Raw genomic sequence first — 24,824 nt, forward strand, 5'->3', positions numbered from 1 at the left:
GAAGGCACCAGCAGCCAGGTTCAGGGCACCATGACTGGCTCTGCTGCACAGAAGGGCGGGAAAAAGAGGGATAGGGCTATAGTGATAGGGGATTCAATTGTAAGGGGGATAGATAGGAGTTTCTGTGGCCGAGACCGAGACTCCAAGATGGTATGTTGCCTCCCTGGTGCAAGGGTCAAGGATGTCTTGGAGCGGGTGCAGAGCATTCTGAAGGGGGAGGGGGATCAGCCAGTTGTCGTGGTACATGTAGGTACCAACGATGTAGGTAAAAAGAGGGAGGAGGTCCTACAAGCTGAATTTAGGGAGTTAGGAGCTAAATTGAAAAGTAGGACCTCAAAGGTAGTAATCTCTGGATTGCTACCAGTGCCACGAGCTAATAAGTTTAGAGAGAGTAAGATAGATAAGCTAAATACGTGGCTTGAGCAGTGGTGCAAGGGAGAGGGATTTAAATTCTTGAGGCATTGGAACCAGTTCTTGGGGAGGAGTGACCTGTACCAAGGGGACGGTCTACACCTGAACTGTGAGGGAGCCGATGTCCTCGGGGTAATTTTTTCTAGGGCGGTTCGGGAGGATTTAAACTAATTTGGCAGGGGGATGGGAACCTAGGTAGTGGAAAAGAGGGAAGTCATATGAAGTTAGAAATAGATGGTAGAAAGGTGAGAAGCAATAAGCAAAGGAGAGAAACACAAAGGGCCAAACTAATTCATAATGAGAGTGTGAAAAAAGCAAGCCTGAAGGCTTTGTATCTTAATGCTAGAAGCATTAGGAACAAGGTGGATGAATTAGTTGTGGAAATAGAGGTAAACAAGTATGATTTGATTGGGATTACAGAAACGTGGCTGCAGGGTGGGCAAGGCTGGGAACTTAACATCCAGGGATATACAATATTTAGGAAGGATCGGCAAAAAGGTAGGGGAGGTGGGGTAGCATTGCTGGTAAAGGAGGGGATTAATGCAATGGAAAGGAAGGATATTAACTCGGATGAAACGGAATCTGTATGGGTAGAAATGAGAAATAGCAAGGGGAGGAAAACGTTAGTGGGTGTGATATATAGGCCTCCAAATAGTAATATGGAGGTGAGGGAAGGCATAAAAAGGGAAATTAGAGAAGCGTGCGATAAGAGCACAGCTGTCATCATGGGTGACTTTAATTTACATATTGATTGGACTACCCAAATTAGTAAAAATTCTGAGGAGGAGGAATTCCTGGAATGTTTTCGGGACGGTTATCTGGACCAATATGTCGAGGAGCCGACTCGAGATCAGGCCATTTTAGACTGGGTATTGTGCAATGAGAAGGGACTTATCAGCAATCTTCTTGTACGAGGCCCCTTGGGTCAGAGCGATCATAATATGATCGAGCTCTCAGTCGAGATGGAGAGTGAGGAAATTGAATCAGAGACTAAGGTCCAGAACTTAAATAAAGGGAATTACGAGGGTATGAGACGGGAATTGGGTAAGATTGATTGGGTGGTGTTTCTGGGGGGATTGACAGTGGATAGACAATGGCAAGCATTCAAAGATAGAATGGAAGAATTCCAGAACATGTTTATACCGGTTTGGCATAAAAATAAACCTAAAAAGGTGACTCAACCGTGGATAACGAGGGAAATTAGGGACGGCATAAAATCAAAAAAAAGGGCATATCAACTGGCAAAAAAAAGCACCAGACCGGAAGATTGGGGGCAGTACAGGATACAGCAAAAGAGGACAAAGGGATTAATCAGGAAGGGGAAAATAGAATACGAAAGTAAACTTGCAGCAAACATAAAGACAGACTGCAAAAGCTTTTATCGGTATATCAGGAGGAAAAGACTGGTAAAATCCCAAGTCGGTCCCTTGCAGTCCGATTCGGGAGAATATATAATGGAGAATAAGGAAATGGCAGACCAATTAAACTCATACTTTGGTTCTGTATTCACAAAGGAGGACACAAATAACCTCCCAGGAATATCGGCAAACATAGGGACTAATGAGAGGGAGGAGCTGACAGAAATTAGTATCTCTAGGGATATGGTGTTGGGTAAGTTGAGGGGACTGAAGGCCGACAAATCCCCGGGGCCTGATAAACTACATCCTAGGGTACTTAAGGAGGTGGCCCTGGAGATAGCAGATGCTCTAAGGATCATCTTCCGGAACTCCATTGACTCGGGAACAGTACCCGTGGATTGGAGGGTAGCTAATGTTACCCCAATATTTAAAAAGGGGGGTAGAGAGAAAGCAGGGAATTATAGACCAGTAAGCCTTACATCGGTTGTGGGCAAAATGCTAGAGTCCATTATTAAGGATAAAATAGCGGAGCACTTGACAAATGGGGAAAGGATCGGACAGAGTCAACATGGATTTACAAAGGGTAAATCGTGTTTGACTAATCTGCTGGAATTTTTTGAGGAAGTAACTGGTAAAATAGATGGGGGAGAGCCAGTGGATGTGGTGTACCTTGACTTCCAGAAAGCCTTCGATAAGGTTCCACACAAAAGATTATCATGCAAAATTAAGGCTCATGGGATTGGGGGCAAAGTATTAACGTGGATAGAGAACTGGCTGGCGGATAGAAAACAGAGAGTTGGAATAAACGGCTCGTTTTCGGAGTGGCAGGCAGTGACCAGCGGGGTGCCGCAAGGATCTGTCCTGGGACCCCAGCTGTTCACAATATATATAAATGATCTGGATCAGGGAATTGGATGCAATATTTCCAAATTCGCTGACGACACTAAACTAGGAGGAGGGGTGGGCTCTGATGAGGATGTCAGGAGGCTACAGTGCGATTTGGACAGGTTGGGGGAATGGGCGGATACGTGGCAGATGCACTATAATGTGGATAAATGCGAGGTTATCCACTTTGGGGGTAAAAACAGGAGGGTGGATTATTATCTAAATGGCAATAGATTGGGAGATGGGGAAGTGCAGAGGGACCTGGGTGTTCTTGTGCACCAGTCACTGAAGGAGAGCATGCAGGTGCAACAGGCGATTAAGAAGGCAAATGGTATGTTGGCCTTCATATCAAGGGGGTTCGAGTATAGGAATAGGGATACCTTACTACAGCTGTACAAGGTGCTGGTGAGACCGCATCTGGAGTATTGTGTACAGTTTTGGTCGCCCCATCTGCGGAAGGATGTTCTTGCCATGGAAAGAGTGCAGCGGCGATTCACCAGGCTGATACCTGGAATGGCGGGAATGACCTACGAGGAGAGATTGAATAGTTTGGGCTTGTACTCACTGGAGTTTAGAAGATTGAGAGGGGATCTCATCGAAACATATAAAATTATGGCAGGCCTGGACAGGCTGAATTCAGAGAGAATGTTTCCAATGGCAGGGGAGCACAGAACCAGGGGCCACAGTCTAAAAATAGCGGGCAAATCATTTAAAACAGAGATGAGGAAGAATTTCTTCACTCAAAGAGTGGTGAGCCTGTGGAATTCCCTGCCACAGAGGGCTGTGAAGGCTAATTCAATAAATATTTTCAAGAGAGAATTGGATATATTTCTGAAGGCTAAGGGGATTAAGGGTTACGGAGAAAAGGCGGGGACGGGGTACTGAACTGGTAAGATCAGCTATGATCTCAGACGAAGATCAGCCATGATCTCATTGAATGGCGGAGCAGGCTCGAAGGGCCGAATGGCCTACTCCTGTTCCTATCTCTATGTTTCTATGTTTTCTGTGAAATTAACAGCATAGAGGACAACTCACACTGGTGGGATATTGGGCTTAATACCCTTAGGTTCGTATTATTTCACACGCTCTGGTAGTTCTCCAACTTGTAGTGATAGTGTATTTGATATATGTAACGTGTGGAGTAAGACTTTGATACATAAGCCAATTGTACTCATGCCGATGATTAACCAGCACCAACAAATTAATTGAGCACACCGGAAAAGAAGATCTAAAGAAACATAGAGGAGACCCCAGGTGGGGCAGAATTGGAACAGTGAATTGAATTTAAGTAAGGGATCGGAGGCTGCTCCTCCCCCTCAGAGACTGTAAGAAATCTTCATTTCTGAGTCTTCCTACTAATTAATGTCCAAGTTGAGATAAAAGCTAGCTGGATTAGTCAAGAGCCAATTGTGAGAAGTCAATAAGGATATTTCCATCTCAAGGTGGATGGTGTAAGAAATCGTGGATTGGAAGAAATAATAGTCTGTTACGGGTTCCCTAGATCAGCAGTTTGCCTAAGTTGATGACACAAAGATTTCAGTCATGTCAGAGAGAGCTGAATTACGGGGTCAGAACACAAAAGCAGGATTTCAAGGCATAGCTATGCTGATAAGGGATTTAGCAAGGAGCCTTAAAGATAAACAAGCTGATAAAGGGCAACAAGACATTTAGAACAGAGATAGGGAAACAGCTGACCTCAGCAAGATGGGAGGGGCTGTCACAGGTAGCCTCTCCCTTGCAATTGGACAATGGGATGGGTAAAAATGATTGACACCAGGTGTCCACCAGCCCATCGAAATAAGATCTGAAAACAGGCGACAGAGAGGAAAACAGGCCTTCAGTTAGGGGCGAAGGCTTCCCCGAGGTGGCTACGGCCTCATACCTTGGTCAAGTTTAGCCTCTGAAGTGGATCGATGCTGGCTGATGGCCTAACACCTCCAGCAGCTCGAGGAATGACCCAACGGAAGTGACCACTGCCACAGACTGCAAGAATCCGCCCAATCTGGGACCACCGTACTGCCTCACCATCGGTCCATCCGTCCGGTCGTTTCGTTCCGCTCCGGGGCCGTAGATCGCCCTCATCTGTCACGGCTTGTATGTTTACTGTATCTATTTCAATCGCATGTAGTATCTGATTATACCTAAACTGTAGCTCTCCAATAAAACACCTTACAACTCCTAAAACCCTCTGGGTAATCTGAGTGTGACCTGTGATCCTACATCTTACACAAGGGAGGATTGAGGGGGGCTGGGGAGGAGTGCGGGGGGCAGGGGAGGATTGAGGGGGGCTGGGGTGGATTGAGGGGGGGCTGGTGAGGATTGAGGGGGGCTGGGGTGGATTGAGGGGGGCTGGGGTGGATTGAGGGGGGCAGGGAAGGATTGAGGGGGCAGGGGAGGATTGAGGGGGGCTGGGGTGGATTGAGGGGGGCTGGGGAGGATTGAGGGGGGCTGGGGAGGATTGAGGGGGGTAGGGGAGGATTGAGGGGGGCAGGGGAGGATTGAGGGGGGCAGGGGAGGATTGAGGGGGGCAGGGGAGGATTGAGGGGGGCTGGGGAGGATTGAGGGGGGCTGGGGAGGATTGAGGGGGGCTGGGGAGGGTTGAGGGGGCTGGGGAGGATTGAGGGGGGCAGGGGAGGATTGAGGGGGGCTGGTGAGGATTGAGGGGGGCAGGGGAGGATTGAGGGGGGCAGGGGAGGATTGAGGGGGCAGGGGAGGATTGAGGGGGGCAGGGGAGGATTGAGGGGGGCTGGGGAGGATTGAGGGGGCTGGGGAGGATTGAGGGGGGCAGGGGAGGATTGAGGGGGGCTGGGGAGGATTGAGGGGGGCTGGGGAGGATTGAGGGGGCTGGTGAGGATTGAGGGGGGCAGGGGAGGATTGAGGGGGGCTGGGGAGGATTGAGGGGGGCTGGGGAGGATTGAGGGGGCAGGGGAGGATTGAGGGGGGCAGGGGAGGATTGAGGGGGGCAGGGGAGGATTGAGGGGGGCAGGGGAGGATTGAGGGGGGCAGGGGAGGATTGAGGGGGGCAGGGGAGGATTGAGGGGGGCAGGGGAGGATTGAGGGGGGCAGGGGAGGATTGAGGGGGGCAGGGGAGGATTGAGGGGGGCAGGGGAGGATTGAGGGGGGCAGGGGAGGATTGAGGGGGGCAGGGGAGGATTGAGGGGGGCAGGGGAGGATTGAGGGGGGCAGGGGAGGATTGAGGGGGGCAGGGGAGGATTGAGGGGGGCAGGGGAGGATTGAGGGGGGCAGGGGAGGATTGAGGGGGGCAGGGGAGGATTGAGGGGGGCAGGGGAGGATTGAGGGGGGCAGGGGAGGATTGAGGGGGGCTGGGGAGGATTGAGGGGGGCTGGGGAGGATTGAGGGGGCTGGTGAGGATTGAGGGGGGCAGGGGAGGATTGAGGGGGGCTGGGGAGGATTGATGGGGGCTGGGGAGGATTGAGGGGGGCAGGGGAGGATTGAGGGGGGCAGGGGAGGATTGAGGGGGGCAGGGGAGGATTGAGGGGGCAGGGGAGGATTGAGGGGGGCAGGGGAGGATTGAGGGGGCTGGTGAGGATTGAGGGGGGCTGGTGAGGATTGAGGGGGGCTGGGGAGGTCTGGGAGACATCAGTGTAAGTTGCCAAAGCGAGAGTTTGGTGAATTGAGTGTCCCTCCGCTGAACCTTTCCCACATCCCAATATTCTCACCATGGGAAGGGGCTGAAACTGGGCCCAGTATTGTAGACATAACCAGACCAAGGCCGTGTATTAGTTAAGAACTGTTCTTCTAGTTATATATTTATTGATAGCGATACATCCTAACGCCCTAGTCGCTTTTGCAAAGGCCTTGCGACTCTTCTCGTGGACAGTCAATGATTCAAAAACTTTAACCCCAGGTCCCTCTGCTGCTCAGCAGCCTGGAGCTGGCAGTCCTGCAAGAGTGGCACATGCACAAGGGTGCCCTTTGTCTCTCTCTTACTCCTCTCAGTCCCTCTCGCTCTCTCTCTCTCCCTCCTGTCACTTTATTCTCCTTCTCTCTCTCCATCACTGTATTTTCTCACTCTCCCTCCATCTCTCTCTCACACCCTGTCATTCGATTTATCTTTCTGTGTCACTCCATTTTCTCTCTCTCTTTATCCTGTCACTCTGGCTTTTCTTTATCGCTCGCTGCCTCTCCCTTCATTCTCTCTCTCTCTCTCTTTCTTTCTTTCTCTCAGGGATAGTGCGGCCAGTCTGCTGGTTTGGAATCAGACAGTTTGGTAGTTTTGATCATTGAAAACCAGACCGTAGCATTCCATTTGATTGCTGTATTTAAAAAGAAATAATACACAAGCACAATAATAACTTGTATTTCTGTAGTGTTTCATTATGTGCAGAGTAATCCCAGCACTTTACAGGGCAGTGGCTTCACAGCGAGGCGAGACTGATTTCACATTCTGGCACATATGAACAGCCCATTTTGTGAACACACAATTGCACTCGTTATAAATACACCGCATGTTTTAAATGCCCCTTTACAGTTTAGGCAGGAGATGGTCACCGTAAGTAAGACTGTCCCAGGCCACTGCTGCACCCCTCCCTCCAACCAATTCAAAAGTAAAGACTTGCATTTATGTAGCGCCTTTTACAACCTCAGGATGTCGCAAAGTGCTTCACAGCCAATGAAGTACTTCTGAAGCAAAAGCAAAATACCGCGGATGCTGGAAATCTGAAATAAATTCTGATGACATGTCATCGGCCTGAAACGTTAACTCTGTTTCGCTCTCCACAAATGCTGCCTGACCTGGTGAGTGTTTCCAGCATTTTCTGTTTTTATTGAAGTGATTTTTGAAGTGTAGTCACTGTTGTAATGTAATGCAGCCAATTTGTGCACAGCAAGCTCCCTCAAACAGCAATGAGATAATGACCAGATTATCTGTTTTAGGTGTTGGTTGAGGGGTAAATATTGGCCAGGACACCGGGGAGAACTCCCCTGATCTTCTTTGAATAGAGCCGCGGGATCTTTCAAGTCCACCTGAGAGGGCAGAGGGGGCCTTGGCCTAATTACAGAGGACGACAAGCAGAGGCTGGAACACAACATTCTGGGCAGGGAAAGGGAGGAAGGAGAAGGCAAAATGATAAATACCGTAAATAAAAGTAAAATTATTTATGACTATTTTAAGAATCCACCGATAATACCGGAAGCTGATTGTGTTGTGTGGATTCACCCCAAGGGATGAATGATGGTCAGGACACTCTGAGAACTTCCTGCACCTCTTCGAGAAAGTGCCCTTGGATCTTTTACATCCAGCTGTGCAGAAGGACAGCACCTCCAACCATGCAGCACTCCTTCAGTGCTGCACTGAGGTGTCAATGTAGGAAAAACAGCCATTCTAAAACACATCACAGGCATTCTGAGAAAGTTAAACAGGTAAGTCATTGCATTCTGGGAGGTCCTTGTGACACAAAGGGCTCACACAGACATAATCCAATTAAAGCCAGCTGTCCACCTTGACTGGAGCCCAATCAAAACTGTAGACAATTAAACGCACATTACCTTCAACCTTCCACATTTATCCGCCTTTGCTCCATATCGCCCGATACCCATACCTAACAAAAACCTGTCGATCTCCGTCTTGACCAATCGACCCCCAGCACCCATAGCCTTTTGGGGGAGAGACTTCTACATTTCCACTACCCTTTGTGCGAAAAAATACTTCCTGATTTCACTCCTAAATGGCCAATTTTAAGATTGAACCCTCTGGTTCTGGACTCCTCCCACCATTTTTCTCTACCTACCCAATCGAATCCTTTTAACATTATAAACACTTCGATCAGATCAATCACCAATCTTCAGTCTTAATGTGGTTTAAGCTCAGAACAGCAAAGTGAGATTAATTGGAGAATTAAACTAATTAAAACTCAGCAATTATGGGTTCTGACACATCCCTATTGAGTTGACTGGCACCTTAAACAACAACTTGTATTTATATAGCACCTTTAACATAGTAAAACATCCCAAGAAGCTTCACAGGACTATTAAAAGACAAAAAAATTTTGACACCAAGCCACATAAGGATAAATTAGGACAGGTGACCAAAAGCTTGGTCAAAGAGGTCGGTTTTAAAGAGAGTCTTAAAGGAGGAAAGAGAGGTAGCGAGGCGGAGAGGTTTAGGGAGGGAATTCCAGAGCTTAGGGCCCAGGCTTGGCCACCAATGGTGGGGTGATTATAATCAGGGATGCTCAAGAGGGCAGAATTAGAGGAGCGCAGATATCTCGGGGGGTTGTGGGGCTGAAGGGGATTACAGAGATAGGGAGGGACGAGGCCATGGAGGGATTTGAAAACAAGGATGAGAATTTTGAAATTGAGGCGCAGCACGGTGGCATAGTGGTTAGCACCGTTGCCTCACAGCGCCAGGGACCCGGGTTCGAATCCGGCCTCGGGTGACTGTCTGTGTGGAGTTTGCACATTCTCCCCGTGTTTGCGTGGGTTTCCTCCGGGTGCTCCGGTTTCCTCCCACAGTCCAAAGATGTGCAGGTTAGGTTGATTGGCTATGATAAAGTGACCCTTAGTGTTAGGGGGATTAAATACGTGGGGATAGGGTGGGATATGTGTTGGTGTAGGGGTTACGGGGATCGGGTGGGATATGTGCCGGTGCAGGCTTGATGGGCCGAAATGGCCTCTATCTGCACTGTGGGGTTTCTGTGATTCTGTGATTAACTGGGTAGGTCAGCGAGCACAGGGGAGATGGGAGAACAGGACTTGGTGCGGGTTAGGACACGGGCAGCCGAGTTTTGGATGACCCCAAGTTTACGTAGGGTAGAATGTAGGAGGCCGGCCAGGAGTGCATTGGAATAGTCAAGTCTAGAAGTAACAAAGGCGTGGATGAGGGTTTCAGCAGCGGATGAGCGGAGGCGGGGCGGAGACGGGCGATGTTACGGAGGTGGAAATACAAAGGAAACATGTGACAGAATCGCATAGATTTACAAAGACTGTACAGCACAGAAACAGGCCATTCGGCCCACCCAGTCTATGCTGGTGTTTATGCTCCACACGAGCCTCCTCCCACCCCTCTTCATTGAACCCTATCAACATATTCCTTTCTCCCTCATGTGTTTATCTAGCTTCCCCTTAAATACATCTATATTATTCGCCTCAACCACTCCCTGTGGTAGCGAGTTCCACACTCTCGCCACTCTCTGGGTAAAGAAGTTTCTCCTGAATTCCCTATTGGATTTATTAGTGACTCTCTTGTATTTATGGCCCCTAGTTCTGGACTCCCCCACAAGTGGAGACATCTACTCTACGTCTACCCTATCGAACCCCTTCATAATTTCAAAGACCTCTATCAGATCATTCTGATTTGATTTGAATTGGCCATCTCGATTGATCGTGTCCCTTGAATGAGATGTACTTCGTAAATAAAAATTGACCCCAGGTCATGCTTTCAACAGCCAATCAGAAGGTTAATAGAACTATCAACACTTGGAAGATTCAGAACAGGCAGGCGGTTACAGGAAGCTGCAAGGAGCTTTGCAAGCTGGTCTTCCATGTGGAGAAAGTGTTGAGTGAAAGTTAGAAGGTGAAGAGATTAATTGAAGAGAGGTACACACCAACGATTGGAAATTCGGACAGGCCTGAGCACACACACTTGGAAAGGCACTGTCCGATTTCCTTGCATGCACGGTGGCATAGTGGTTAGCACTGTTGCCTCACAGCGCCAGGAACCCGGGTTCAAATCCGGCCTCGGGTGACTGTCTGTGTGGAGTTTGCACATTCTCCCCGTGTTTGCGTGGGTTTCCTCCGGGTGCTCCGGTTTCCTCCCACAGTCCAAAGATGTGCGGGTTAGGTTGATTGGCCATGATAAAAAATTGGCCCTTAGTGTTAGGGGGGATTAAATACGTGGGGTTACGGGGTTACGGGGATAGGGCTTGGGTGGGATGGCTGTCGGTGTAGGGACCGTGTGCTAGGGTTTGGATGATCAGCCATGATCTCGTTGAATGGCGGAGCAGGCTCGAAGGGCCGAATGGCCTACTCCTGCTCCTAGTTTCTATGTTTCTATGTTTAAAAGGAGAATTGGATACTTCTGTGACTGGCGCATGCGACCCCCCCGAATATCCAATATTCACCGCAACCCGCGTAACAGAGTGGCGTCACAGGAAAACCTGCAGTGTATGCCAACTGGTGTTTAACAGCTCAAGTCTCTGAACCCAGAGAGTAAGACAACAGTATAATGATACAGAGAAATACTTGTGTGTAAGGTTAGCCAAGCTAGGACGAGAAGAGGACAATCACAGAAAGGCAGTAACAGCCAGGGTGAAGCCTCGCATCCCAAAAGAAGGCAGAACTGACCAATACTGGATAGCCAGCTTTAAAGGATGAGGATGTTTATTTTATACTTATATATCCGAGAGGGACACTTAATACTGGAAACTTAGTAACACATTGAATACAAACTGTTAATGCAATCTTGCTAAACCAAACTATAATCTCTCACTCTGTATCTCTCAAATTCAAATTCAAATTCAAATCGCTTTATTGGCATGATAAGTTACATCTTATGTTGCCAAAGCATCAAAATACATTTATGGTTTAGCACATAAATGCAGTCTCTCTCTCTCGCTCTGTCTGTCTCTCTAGCTCTCTCTCGCTCTCACTCACTCCCTCTCTCACTCTCACTCTGTCTCTCTCTCTCTCACTCTGTCTCTCTCTCTCTCTCTCTCGCTCTCACTCGCTCTCTGTCTGTCTCTCGCTCTCTCTCGGTCTCTCACTCTGTCTGTCTCTCTCTCTCTCTGTCTGTCTCTCTCTCTCTGGCTGTCTCTGTCTCTCTCTCTGTCTCTCTCTCTCTCGGTCTGTCTCTCGCTCTCTCTCGGTCTCACACTCTGTCTGTCTGTCTCTCTCTCTCTATGTCTGTCTCTCTCTGTCTGTCTCTCTCTCTCTGTCTGTCTCTCTCTCTCTCTCTCTCTGTCTGTCTCTCTCTGTCTGTCTCTGTGTCTCGGTCTGTCTCTTGCTCTCTCTCTCGGTCTGTCTCTCGCTCTCTCTCTCGGTCTGTCTCTCGCTCTCTCTCTCGGTCTGTCTCGCTCTGTCTGTCTCTGTTGCTCTGTCTGTCTGTCTCTCTCGCTCTCTCTCTCTCGCTCCCTCTTTCGCTGTCTCTACCTCACTTGCTCTACTTGCTTTGGTGAACAGGGTGCAAGTATAGTGAACAGTGAGGCGGATAATGATAGACTTCAAGAGGACATAGAGAGGCTGGCGGAATGGGTGGACACATGGCAGATGAAATTTAATGCAGAAAAATGCAAAGTGATACATTTTGGTAGAAAGAATGAGGAGAGGAAATATAAACTAAAGGGTACAATCCTAAAGGGGGTGCTTTTTTTTTTTATTCGTTCATGGGATGTGGGCGTCACCGGCAAGGCCAGCATTTATTGCCCATCCCTAGTTGCCCTTGAGAAGGTGGGGGTGAGCCGCCTTCTTGAACTGCTGCAGTCCGTGTGGTGAAGGTGCTCCCACAGTGCTGTTGGGGAGGGAGTTCCAGGATTTTGACCCAGCGACGATGAAGGAATGGCGGTATACTTCCAAGTCAGGATGGTGTGTGAATTGGAGGGGAATTTGGAGGTGGTGGTGTTCCCATGCACCTGCTGCCCTTGGCCTTCTAGGTGGAAGAGGTCGTGGGTTTGGGAGGTGCTGCCGAAGAAGCCTTGGCGAGTTGCTGCAGTGCATCTTGTAGATGGTACACACTGCAGCCACGGTACGCCGGTGGTGGAGGGAGTGAATGTTTAAGGTGGTGAATGGGGTGCCAATCAAGCGAGCTGCTTTGTCCTGGATGGTGTCGAGTTTCTTGAGTGTTGCTGGAGCTGCACTCATCCAGGTAAGTGGAGAGTATTCCATCACACTCCTGACTTGTGCCTTTATAGATGGTGGAAAGGTTTTGGGGAGTCAGGAGGTGAGACACTCGCCATAGAATACCTAGCCTCTGACCTGCTCTTTTTGCCACAGTATTTATGTGGCTGGTGCAGTAAAGTTTCTGGTCAATGGTGACCCCCAGGATGTTGATGGTGGGGGACTTGGCGACAGTAATGCTGCTGAATGTCATGGGGATGTGGTTAGACGCTCGCCTGTTGGAGATGGTTATTGCCTGTCACTTGTGTGGTGTGAATGTTACCTGCCACTTATCAGCCCAAGCCTGAATGTCGTCCAGGTCTTGCTGCAAGCGGGCATGGACTGCTTCATTACCCGAGGAGTTGCGGATGGAACTGAACACTGTGCAATCATCAGCGAACATCCTCACTTCTGACCTTATGATGGATGAAGGTCATTGATGAAGCAGCTGAAGATGGTTGGGCCTAAGACACTGCCCTGAGGAACTCCTGTAGTGATGTCCTGGGGCTGAGATGATTGACCTCCAACCACCACAACCATCTTCCTTTGTGCTAGGTATGACTCCAGCCAGTGGAGAGTTTTCCCCCGATTCCCATTGACTTCAGTTTTACTAGGGCTCCTTGATGCCACACTCAGTCAAATGCTGCCTTGATGTCAAGGGCAGTCTCACCTCACCTCTGGAATTCATCTCCTTGTCCATGTTTGGACCAAGGCTGTAATGAGGTCGGGAGCCGAGTGGTCTTGGCGGAACCCAAACTGGGCATCAGTGAGCAGGTTGTTGGTGAGTAAGTGCCGCTTGATACCACTGTCGACGACACCTTCCATCACTTTGCTGATGATTGAGAGTAGACTGATGGGGCAGTAATTGGCTGGATTGGATTTGTCCTGCTTTTTGTGGGCAGGACATACCTGGGCAGTTTTCCACATTGTTGGGTAGATGCCAGTGTTGTAGCTGTACTGGAACAGCTTGGCTAGAGGCGCGGCTAGTTCAGGAGCACAAGTCTTCAGCACGATAGCCGGGATGCTGTTGGGGCCCATAGCCTTTGCTGTATCCAGTGTGCAGCGTTTCTTGATATCATGTAAAGTGAATCGAATCGGCTGAAGACTGGCTTCTGTGATGGTGGGGACCTCAGGATGAGGCCGAGATGGATCATCCACTCGGCACTTCTGGCTGAAGATGGTTGCAAACGCTTCAGCCTTGTCTTTTGCACTCACGTGCTGGGCTCCACCATCATTGAGGATGGGGATAATCATGGAGCCTCCTCCTCCCGTTAGTTGTTTAATGGTCCATCACCATTCATGACTGGATGTGGCAGGACTGCAGAGTTTTGATCTGATCCATTAATTGTGGGATAGCTTAGCCCTGTCTATATTATGCTGCTTCTGCTTTTTAGCATGCATGTAGTCCTGTGTTGCAGCTTCCCCAGGTTGGCACCTCATTTTTAGGTACACCTGGTGCTGCTCCTGGCATGATCTTCTACACTCCTCATTGAACCAGGGCTGATCCCTTGGCTTGATGGTAATGGTAGAGTGAGGGATATGCCGGGCCATGAGGTTACAGATTGTGGTGGAATACAATTCTGCTGCTGCTGATGGCCCACAGCGCCTCATGGATGTCCAGTTTTGAGCTGCTAGATCTGTTCTGAATCTATCCCATTTAGCACGGTGGTAGTGCCACACAACACGATGGAGGGTGTCCTCAGTGTGAAGACGGCACTTCCTCTACACAATGACTGTGCTGCGGTCACTGATACCAATGCTGTCATGGACAGATGCATCTGCGACAGGTAGATTGGTGAGGACGAGGTCAAGCATGAACAGAGAGACCTGGGGGTATATGTGCACCAATCATTGAAGGTGGCAGGGCAGGTTGAGAAAGCAGTAAAAAATGTTTACAGGATCCTGGGCTCCATGAATAGAGATATAGGGCTGGATTTTCAGTGAGCCGTGAGGCGGACTTTTAGGCGTGCGGGGGGCAAAAATCCTGAATTCAGGGGTCCCAACACCATCCCGCTCAAAACCCGCCTCCACGTAAGTTTCAGGGGAGGCGGGTACCCGCCCCGCACTGGGACCCGCTGACCCGAGGCGGGAAGGAATTAGTGCCAATTAACTGCCTGTTAACAGGCAGTTAATGGGCAGTTTTTAGCCTAATCCCTATTTTGAGGGGTTTCGTGTGGGATTCCCGACGGCTCCAAACCACGCCAGGTTAGAGCAGTCGGGCCGTCGGGTTGAAGGACTTGGAGGGGTCGAGATGTCAGTGTTCAGGTGAGTGATGGGTGCATGAGTGCAAAGGTAAGTGTGTTTGGTGTGTCTAAAGTGTGTAAAGAAGTTTAAATTACCTGTACTTACCTTAACAGCCTTTCTTCCTCTAGGTTTCGGGAGTCCATCACTCAGCCGGCACTGAAAGCAGAATGACCGCGAGCTGTCAAAAGTGACAGCCTTCAGCTTTCAGTGCCGGTGAGAGTTCTAACTGAGTCTGTGTAAAAGGACTCAGGTTAGAAGTCAGACTGTCAGTGTTTGACAGCTTCAAACAGCTGTGAAACACTGATATTTCATCTGTCAACACGTCCTGACAGATGAAATTTCAATTTGTGACGTCACCTGTTGCCGGGTGGCCCTTCATTGGCCTGCTGAGCCCGCTGGGCGGGCTCAACAAGGTCAATCAAGGGAAAATCGCGTGGATTGGCCACATCTCGATGGAGGCGGGACTAAAACCTGAAAGTTGTAGTCCCGCCTCCTTCCCGACTGCTGAATTAAAATCCAGCCCATAGAGTACAAAAGCGTGGAAATTATGATGAACCTTTATAAAACACTGGTTCGGCCTCAACTGGAGAACTGTGTCCAATTCTGGGCACTGCACTTTAGGAAGGATGTGAAGGCCTTAGAGAGGGTGCAGAAAAGATTTACGAGAATGATTCCAGGGATGAGGGGCTTCAGTTACCTGGATAGACTGGAGAAGCTGGGGTTGTTCTCCTTGGAGCAGAGAAGGTTGAGAGGAGATTTGATAGAGGTGTTCAAAATCATGAGGTGTCTGGACAGAGTAGATAGAGAGAAGCTGTTCCTATTGGCGGAAGGGTCGAGAACCACAGGACACAGATTTATGGTGATTGGCAAAAGAACCAAAGGTGATGTAAGGAAAAACTTTCTTACGCAGCGAGTGGTTAGGATCTGGAATGCACTGCCTGGAGACTCAATCATTGCTTTCAGAAGGGAATTGGATAAGTATCTGAAGGAAAAAAATGTGCTGGGCTACAGGGAAAGGGCGGGGGAGAGGGACTCGCTGAAGTGCTCTTGCAGAGAGCCGGCACGGGCTCGACGGGCCGAATATCCTTCTTCCATGCTGTAACCATTCTATGATCTCTCTCTCCTGTCTCTGTCCCTCTCTCCTCTCGCTCTGTCTCCCATTCACATCACAATAGGTGACAGGAAATGCAGGCCAACCCAGAATCATTGCAGCTTCTTTTGATGAATAAACTGAGAGAATGCTGTGAGTAAATGGCTCAGCGCCCTGAGACAAACCAATATTTACAGCGCCCGCATAGCGTTGAGTTCCTGTCACAGGTTATTGTGCCTTACTCTTGTTTGTAGTGTGACATATATCTGCAGCAGCCCAGCGCTGGTAAACCAACATTCAGCACCACAGAGCAGGACAGAGACAGGTTTCAGTGCCAGTACGATCAGGTCCCAATCTGAGCCAGTGACTGGATGATGCAGTGTCTCCCACTGGGGGGAGAAACATAGAAACATAGAAGATAGGAGCAGGAGTAGGCCATTCGGCCCCTCGAGCCTGTTCTGCCATTTAATGAGATCATGGCTGATCATCCATCAGAGGAGGGGGGAAGGTACGGTCACGGCCTGAGAAGGCCTTAATACCTTCTGAGCCTGAGAAAGGTCCACAAATCCAACTCTACACTGGGAGTAGGCCCAGGGACCCAGCCTCTACACTAGGAATAGGCCCAGGGACCCAGACTCTACACTGGGAATAGGCCCAGGGACCCAGCCTCTACACTAGGAATAGGCCCAGGGACCCAGCCTCTACACTGGGAGTAGGCCCAGGGACCCAGCCTCTACACTGGGAGTAGGCCCAGGGACCCAGCCTCTACACTGGGAATAGGCCCAGGGACCCAGTCTACACTGGGAATAGGCCCAGGGACCCAGCCTCTACACCGGGAGTAGGCCCAGGGACCCAGCCTCTACACTGGGAATAGGCCCAGGGACCCAGCCTCTACACTGGGAATAGGCCCAGGGACCCAGCCTCTACACTAGGAATAGGCCCAGGGACCCAGCCTCTACACTGGGAATAGGCCCAGGGACCCAGCCTCTACACTGGGAATAGGACCAGGGACCCAGCCTCTGCACAAGGAATAGGCCCAGGGACCCAGCCTCTACACTGGGAGTAGGCCCAGGGACCCAGCCTCTATACTGGGAATAGGCCCAGGGACCCAGACTCTACACTGGGAATAGGCCCAGGGACCCAGCCTCTACACTGGGAATAGGACCAGGGACCCAGCCTCTGCACAAGGAATAGGCCCAGGGACCCAGCCTCCACACTAGGAATAGGCCCAGGGACCCAGACTCTACACTGGGAATAGGCCCAGGGACCCAGCCTCTACACTGGGAGTAGGCCCAGGGACCCAGCCTCTACACTGGGAGTAGGCCCAGGGACCCAGCCTCTACACTGGGAATAGGCCCAGGGACCCAGCCTCTACACTGGGAATAGGCCCAGGGACCCAGCCTCTACACTGGGAATAGGCCCAGGGACCCAGCCTCTACACTGGGAATAGGCCCAGGGACCCAGCCTCTACACTAGGAATAGGCCCAGGGACCCAGCCTCTACACTGGGAATAGGCCCAGGGACCCAGCCTCTACACTGGGAATAGGCCCAGGGACCCAGCCTCTACACTGGGAATAGGACCAGGGACCCAGCCTCTGCACAAGGAATAGGCCCAGGGACCCAGCCTCTACACTGGGAGTAGGCCCAGGGACCCAGCCTCTATACTGGGAGTAGGCCCAGGGACCCAGCCTCTACACTGGGAATAGGCCCAGGGACCCAGCCTCTATACTGGGAGTAGGCCCAGGGACCCAGCCTCTACACTGGGAATAGGCCCAGGGACCCAGCCTCTACACTGGGAATAGGCCCAGGGACCCAGCCTCTACACTAGGAATAGGCCCAGGGACCCAGCCTCTACACTGGGAATAGGCCCAGGGACCCAGCCTCTACACCGGGAATAGGCCCAGGGACCCAGCCTCTACACTGGGAGTAGGCCCAGGGACCCAGCCTCTACACTGGGAATAGGCCCAGGGACCCAGCCTCTACACTAGGAATAGGCCCAGGGACCCAGCCTCTACACTGGGAATAGGCCCAGGGACCCAGCCTCTACACTAGGAATAGGCCCAGGGACCCAGCCTCTACACTGGGAATAGGCACAGGGACCCAGCCTCTACACTGGGAATAGGCCCAGGGACCCAGCCTCTGCACTAGGAATAGGCCCAGGGACCCAGCCTCTACACTGGGAATAGGCCCAGGGACCCAGCCTCTACACTGGGAATAGGCCCAGGGACCCAGCCTCTACACTGGGAATAGGCCCAGGGACCCAGCCTCTGCACTAGGAATAGGCCCAGGGACCCAGCCTCTGCACTAGGAGTAGGCCCAGGGACCCAGCCTCTACACTGGGAATAGGCCCAGGGACCCAGCCTCTACACTGGGAATAGGCCCAGGGACCCAGCCTCTACACTGGGAATAGGCCCAGGGACCTAGCCTCTACAGCAGGAATAGGCCCAGGGACCCAGCCTCTACACTGGGAGTAGGCCCAGGGACCCAGCCTCTACACTGGGAGTAGGCCCAGGGACTCAGTCTCTACACTAGGAATAGGCCCAGGGACTCAGCCTCTACACTGGGAGTAGGCCCAGAGACACAGCCTCTACACTGGGAGTAGGCCCAGGGACCCAGCCACTACACCAGGATTAGGCCCAGGGACCCAGCCACTACACGGGAGTAGGCCCAGGGATCCAGCCCCTACACCGGGGGTAGGCCCAGGGAGCCCAGCCTCTAGACAGGGAGCAGGCCCAGGGACCCAGCCTCTACAATGGGAATAGGCCCAGGGACCCAGCATCTACACTGGGAATAGGCCCAGGGACCCAGCCTCTACACTGGGAGTAGGCCCAGGGACCCAGCCTCTACACCGGGAGTAGTCCCAGGGACCCATCCACTACACCGGGAGTAGGCCCAGGGACCCAGCCTCTACACTGGGTGTAGGCCCAGGGACCCATCCACTACACCGGGAGTAGGCCCAGGGACCCAGCCTCTACACTGGGTGTAGGCCCAGGGACCCAGCCTCTACACTAGGAATAGGCCCAGGGACCCAGCCTCTACACCGGGAGTAGGCCCAGGGACCCAGCTTCTACACTAGGAATAGGCCCAGGGACCCAGCCTCTACACTGCGTGTAGGCCCAGGGACCCAGCCTCTACACTAGGAATAGGCCCAGGGACCTAGCCTCTACACCGGGAGTAGGCCCAGGGACACAGCCTCTACACTAGGAATAGGCCCAGGGACCCAGCCCTTACACCGGGAGTAGGTCCAGGGACCCAGCCTCTACACTAGGATAGGCCCAGGGACCCAGCCTCTACACTAGGAATAGGCCCAGGGACCCAGCCTCTACACTGGGAATAGGCCCAGGGACCCAGCCTCTACACTGGGAATAGGCCCAGGGACCCAGCCTCTACACTGGGAATAGGCCCAGGGACCCAGCCTCTACACTGGGAATAGGCCCAGGGACCCAGCCTCTACACTGGGAATAGGCCCAGGGACCCAGCCTCTACACTGGGAATAGGCCCAGGGACCCAGCCTCTACACTGGGAATAGGCCCAGGGACCCAGCCTCTACACTAGGAATAGGCCCAGGGACCCAGTCTACACTGGGAATAGGCCCAGGGACCCAGCCTCTACACTGGGAGTAGGCCCAGGGACCCAGCCTCTACACTGGGAATAGGCCCAGGGACCCAGCCTCTACACTGGGAATAGGCCCAGGGACCCAGCCTCTACACTAGGAATAGGCCCAGGGACTCAGCCTCTACACCGGGAGTAGGCCCAGGGACCCAGCCTCTACACCGGGAGTAGGCCCAGGGACCCAGCCCTTACACTGGGAATAGGCCCAGGGACCCAGCCTCTACACTGGGAGTAGGCCCAGGGACCCAGCCTCTACAATGGGAATAGGCCCAGGGACCCAGCCTCTACAATGGGAATAGGCCCAGGGACCCAGCCTCTACAATGGGAATAGGCCCAGGGACCCAGCCTCTACAATGGGAGTAGGCCCAGGGACCCAGCCTCTACACCGGGAGTAGGCCCAGGGACCCAGCCTCTACACCGGGAGTAGGCCCAGGGACCCAGCCTCTACAATGGGAGTAGGCCCAGGGACCCAGCCTCTACACTGGGAGTAGGTCCAGGGACCCAGCCTCTACACCGGGAGTAGGCCCAGGGACCCAGCCTCTACAATGGGAGTAGGCCCAGGGACACAGCCTCTACACCGGGAGTAGGCCCAGGGACCCAGCCTCTAGACCGGGAGTAGGCCCAGGGACCCAGCCTCTACACCGCGAGTAGGCCTAGGGACCCAGCCTCTACAATGTAGGGACTGGACCAGGTAAACAAAGGAAAAATGGTAAAATAAAACAACAGAATAAAAAGAGTGAATCATATTCAGAAAAATATTCCAAATAACAAAAGCTAAATGCAAACTGCTGCCAGGAACACCACTGTGTTTCTGTACTGAAACCCAGGAAATTCAGTGCAGGTTAAATATTTTGACTGAATGCGTTGGATGTGGAGTCTCACCCACGGACAGCATTCCAGGAATTCATGCATACGATTTCCCCATGTCCAGTTCCACAGCTGAAGCAGGCAGAGGGAGCACGCATTCAGGACATTTCCCCATGTACGTCTTTTTAATAATTCTGCTGAAACAGGTTCCTAAAGTGTAAAGTGTCCCACTCCCAGCACTAGTGTAAAGTGTCCCACTCCCGGCACTAGTGTAAAGTGTCTCACGCCCGGCACTAGTGTAAAGTGTCTCACGCCCAGCAGTAGTGTAAAGTGTCTCACTCCCGGCACTAGTGTAAAGTGTCTCACTCCCGGCACTAGTGTAAAGTGTCCCACTCCCGGCAGTAGTGTAAAGTGTCTGACTCCCGGCACTAGTGTAAAGTGTCCCACTCCCCGCATTAGTGTAAAGTGTCTCACTCCTGCCACTAGTGTAAAGTGTCCCACTCCCCGCACTAGTGTAAAGTGTCCCACTCCCCGCACTAGTGTATAGTGTCCCACTCCCGGCACTAGTGTAAAGTGTCTCACTCCCGGCACTAGTGTAAAGTGTCTCACTTCTGGCACTAGTGTAAAGTGTCCCACTCCCGGCACTAGTGTAAAGTGTCCCACTCCTGGCACTAGTGTAAAGTGTCCCCCACTCCCGGCACTAGGGTAAAGTGTCTCACTCCTGGCACTAGTGTAAAGTGTCTCACTCCTGGCACTAGTGTAAAGTGTCTCACTCCCGGCACTAGTGTATAGTGTCCCACTCCCAGCACTAGTGTAAAGTGTCTCACTCCTGGCACTAGTGTAAAGTGTCTCACTCCTGGCACTAGTGTAAAGTGTCCCACTCCCGGCACTAGTGTAAAGTGTCCCACTCCTAGCACTAGTGTAAAGTGTCCCCCACTCCCGGCACCAGTGTAAAGTGTCCCACTCCTGGCACTAGTGTAAAGTGTCCCCCACTCCCGGCACTAGTGTAAAGTGTCTCACTCCCCGCACTAGTGTAAAGTGTCCCAGTCCCGGCACTAGTGTAAAGTGTCTCACTCCCGGCACTAGTGTAAAGTGTCTCACTCCCGGCACTAGTGTAAAGTGTCCCACTCCCGGCACTAGTGTAAAGTGTCCCACTCCCGGCACTAGTTTAAAGTGTCTCACTCCTGGCACTAGTGTAAAGTGTCCCACTCCCGGCACTAGTGTAAAGTGTCTCACTCCCGGCACTAGTGTAAAGTGTCTCACTCCCGGCACTAGTGTAAAGTGTCCCACTCCCGGCACTAGTGTAAAGTGTCCCACTCCCGGCACTAGTGTAAAGTGTCTCACTCCCGGCACTAGTGTAAAGTGTCTCACTCCCGGCACTAGTGTAAAGTGTCTCACTCCCGGCACTAGTGTAAAGTTTCTCACTCCCGGCACCAGTGTAAAGTGTCTCACTCCTGGCACTAGTGTAAAGTGTCTCACTCCTGGCACTAGTGTAAAGTGTCTCACTCCTGGCACTAGTGTAAAGTGTCCCACTCCCGGCACTAGTGTAAAGTGTCCTGGCACTAGTGTAAAGTGTCTCACTCCCGGCACTCGTGTAAAGTTTCTCACTCCCGGCACCAGTGTAAAGTGTCTCACTCCTGGCACTAGTGTAAAGTGTCCCCCACTCCCGGCACTAGTGTAAAGTGTCTCACTCCCCGCACTAGTGTAAAGTGTCCCAGTCCCGGCACTAGTGTAAAGTGTCCCACTCCCAGCACTAGTGTAAAATGTCCCCCATTCCTGGCACTAGTGTAAAGTGTCCCAGTCCCGGCACTAGTGTAAAGTGTCCCACTCCCCGCACTAGTGTAAAATGTCCCCCATTCCCGACACTAGTGTAAAGTGTCACACTCCTGGCACTAGTGTAAAGTGTCACACTCCTGGCACTAGTGTAAAGTGTCACACTCCCGGCACCAGTGTAAAGTGTCTCACTCCTGGCACTAGTGTAAAGTGTCTCACTCCCCGCACTAGTGTAAAGTGTCCCAGTCCCGGCACCAGTGTAAAGTGTCCCACTCCCCGCATTAGTGTAAAATGTCCCCCATTCCCGACACTAGTGTAAAGTGTCACACTCCTGGCACTAGTGTAAAGTGTCACACTCCCGGCACTAGTGTAAAGTGTCCCAGTCCCGGCACTAGTGTAAAGTGTCTCACTCCCGGACTAGTGTAAAGTGTCTCACTCCCTGCACTAGTGTAAAGTGTCCCACTCCTGGCACTAGTGTAAAATGTCCCCCATTCCCGACACTAGTGTAAAATGTCTCGGACTAGATCGATGCAGAGTACTTGAATTTGAGCAGCGGACCCTAACCTACCCTTTTCCTCACTCATTTTAACGAATCACAATCCTTGCATTTTTTCACTCCTGTTTTTTTATCCGTTACTTTGCAACTATTTCCTATATTTTTCTCTGACCCTGCAGTATTTATATTGCCTTTAACAGTAGTGATGATCTGGACTTTGCTCTGGTCCCTTTTCTTATCTTTCGGCTATTTTCAGTTGTGTTTGTCTTTGTGCCTGAGCACACCCCTACCCTCCCTTTATTGGTTCACAGTCCATTCTACAGCCCTCACTCTTGCTGAGGTGAAAGGGCGTTTGAATATCACTCAACACATCAGTGCAACTTGAGAGATCTGATCTGAATCCTGAGAGCAGTAAAGCTGAATGGGGACAGCCCCCCCCCCCACCCCATGAGCATCTCACCACAGTTTGAGTTCACACTAGGTGCAGTATAACTACAGTCTCAGGCTGCCTGTTGGGACATTTGGGAGCCTTCAAATCTTGCTACCAATGTTAGGAGAGAGGGGACATCCCTGCCTTTTCTTTATATTAAAAATTAGCCCCACCAGAACAGATCTCCCTTTGTGGTTGTCCTCAGTGCTATCTACAGGGAGGTGCAACCAGCAGTATAACCTCCGTTTTGGCACATGGCACTTCACAGATGCCACTCTGAGACCAGTAGTTGCCTCAAACAGGAGAGCGTTTCAAGTCTGAGATTCTCGAAATAGTAAAGACAGAAGTTGCATTTATATAGCGCCTTGTCGCATCTTCGGGACGTCCCAGTGGGCATTAACACCAAGGAAGTGCTTTTAAAGTGCAGTCACTGCTGTTTTGTTAGCAAACACAGCAGCCAATGTGTTCACTGTAAGGTCTCAGAAACCTTCTCACTCCGAGGCAAAGTGTTGCCAAGCGAGCCAGATTGACAATGAAGTTAAACCTTTAAGGAATGCACTGTTGATGCAGTGGCAAATTCCTGGAGTTTCCTCCTTGGGCGAGACCCGAAATTTGGTCACCTCAGCAGTGGGATCTCAGCACAGTCACAGTCTAAACGCTACCCGTTAAACCCTTCCTCGCCCTCCTGCCAGTGCCTGGCTGGGCACAGCCCTGCCCTCCCCTCAGCGGTGCCCAGTGCCCACCGATCCTTACCAACTTTCTTGAAGGCTTTCAGAGCGAGTTTCTTGGGATCTGGGTCGGGGTCCGGGAGCTGCGAACCCCTGGACCTGGTGCCGATCATGGTCCGGCTTCTCGCTGCCTTGTGTTTCCTGAGCTCGGAGCCTCAGACACAGAGCCAGGCTCTGATTGACTGCCGGCTGGGCTGGGCTGGGCTGAGCCGAGCCTCTCTCCCTCCACCTCTCCTTCCTGCCCCTTGTCTCGGTGCCCGGAGCTCCACTGTCCCGTTGGATTGGGCTGTTCCTCTCAGCCTTGCCTCTGCTCACCGTCCACCTCCTCCCAGCCGCCCGTCCTTTGCACAAACTCTGCTCCCCTGCAATGTTCTTGAAGCTGCCGCCTGGCTCCTGTTAATGAGAAGCTTCTTGTACCCTTTGCTTATAAACCAGGAATTCAGCTCATGTGACTTTCAGCTTCTGTATAAGGAAAGGGTTGCCGCCAAATGAGCTAAAATTGGAAAGAGAATGCTTTCAGTCAATTCAATAGCTTTTTTCCCACTTGTCAGCCCTGAATGCTCTCATTCACACTGTAATATAAAGGGCAGCCTTGCCCTGCCCCCTTGGCTTGATGCCATGTCAATATGTTCAGTGCGTGGAAAGCTCCGACTGCCCAGATTCAACTCAAGCCAAGCCCTCTCCCGCAGGTGGCCCCTTCACTTTGAGTCTACTTGTGACAGCGAAACTGTGACCAGCGCAAATGGCCACTTTTTAAAAGTTGTTTTTGCTAAATTGTTCTCCTTCGAGCAAAACAAGTTACGGGGAGATTTAGTCGAGGTGTTCAAAATGATGAAGCGTTTTAAAGGAGAAACTGTTTCCAATGGCAGAAGGGTTGGCAAGCAGCGGGCACAGATTTAAGATCATCGGCAAAAAAGCCAGGGGGGGTGGAGGGGGATGAGGAGAATTTATTTTATGGACCGAGTGGTTATGATCAGAAATTCACTGCCTGAAAGGGCGGTGGAAGCAGATTCAATAATAACTTTCAAAAGGGAATTGGAGAAATACTTACAGGGCTCTGGGGAAAGAGCAGGGGGGAGTGGGACTAATTGGATAGCTCTTTCAAAGAGCCGGCACAGGCATGGTGGGCCGAATGGCCTCCTTCTGTGCTGTGTGGTTC

The 24,824-nt window shown here is 51.5% G+C and overlaps 1 protein-coding gene across 2 annotated transcripts in view; it reads right to left on the reverse strand.

Annotated features, from left to right (window-relative positions):
• The window catches only part of LOC147101506 (1-phosphatidylinositol 4,5-bisphosphate phosphodiesterase delta-3-like), a 120,982-nt gene extending 96,874 nt beyond the window's left edge, over window positions 1–24,108 (reverse strand). Inside the window, exon 1 of one of the 2 annotated variants that reach the window (XR_015073490.1) lies at window positions 23,691–24,108. Coding sequence is in view for 1 of the 2 variants with exons in the window: in XM_085966653.1 (XP_085822779.1) it covers window positions 23,691–23,778 (88 nt within the window). In the remaining variant the exon portion in view is untranslated. The remainder of the gene's footprint in view (window positions 1–23,690) is intronic. The other variant, XM_085966653.1, reaches the window with a different exon arrangement.
• Window positions 24,109–24,824: the final 716 nt, after the last annotated feature.

Source organism: Somniosus microcephalus, chromosome 24 (genome assembly GCF_052327205.1).
Source record: "Somniosus microcephalus isolate GS21.2 chromosome 24, FLI_Smic_1.0, whole genome shotgun sequence".
Lineage (NCBI taxonomy): Eukaryota > Metazoa > Chordata > Chondrichthyes > Squaliformes > Somniosidae > Somniosus > Somniosus microcephalus.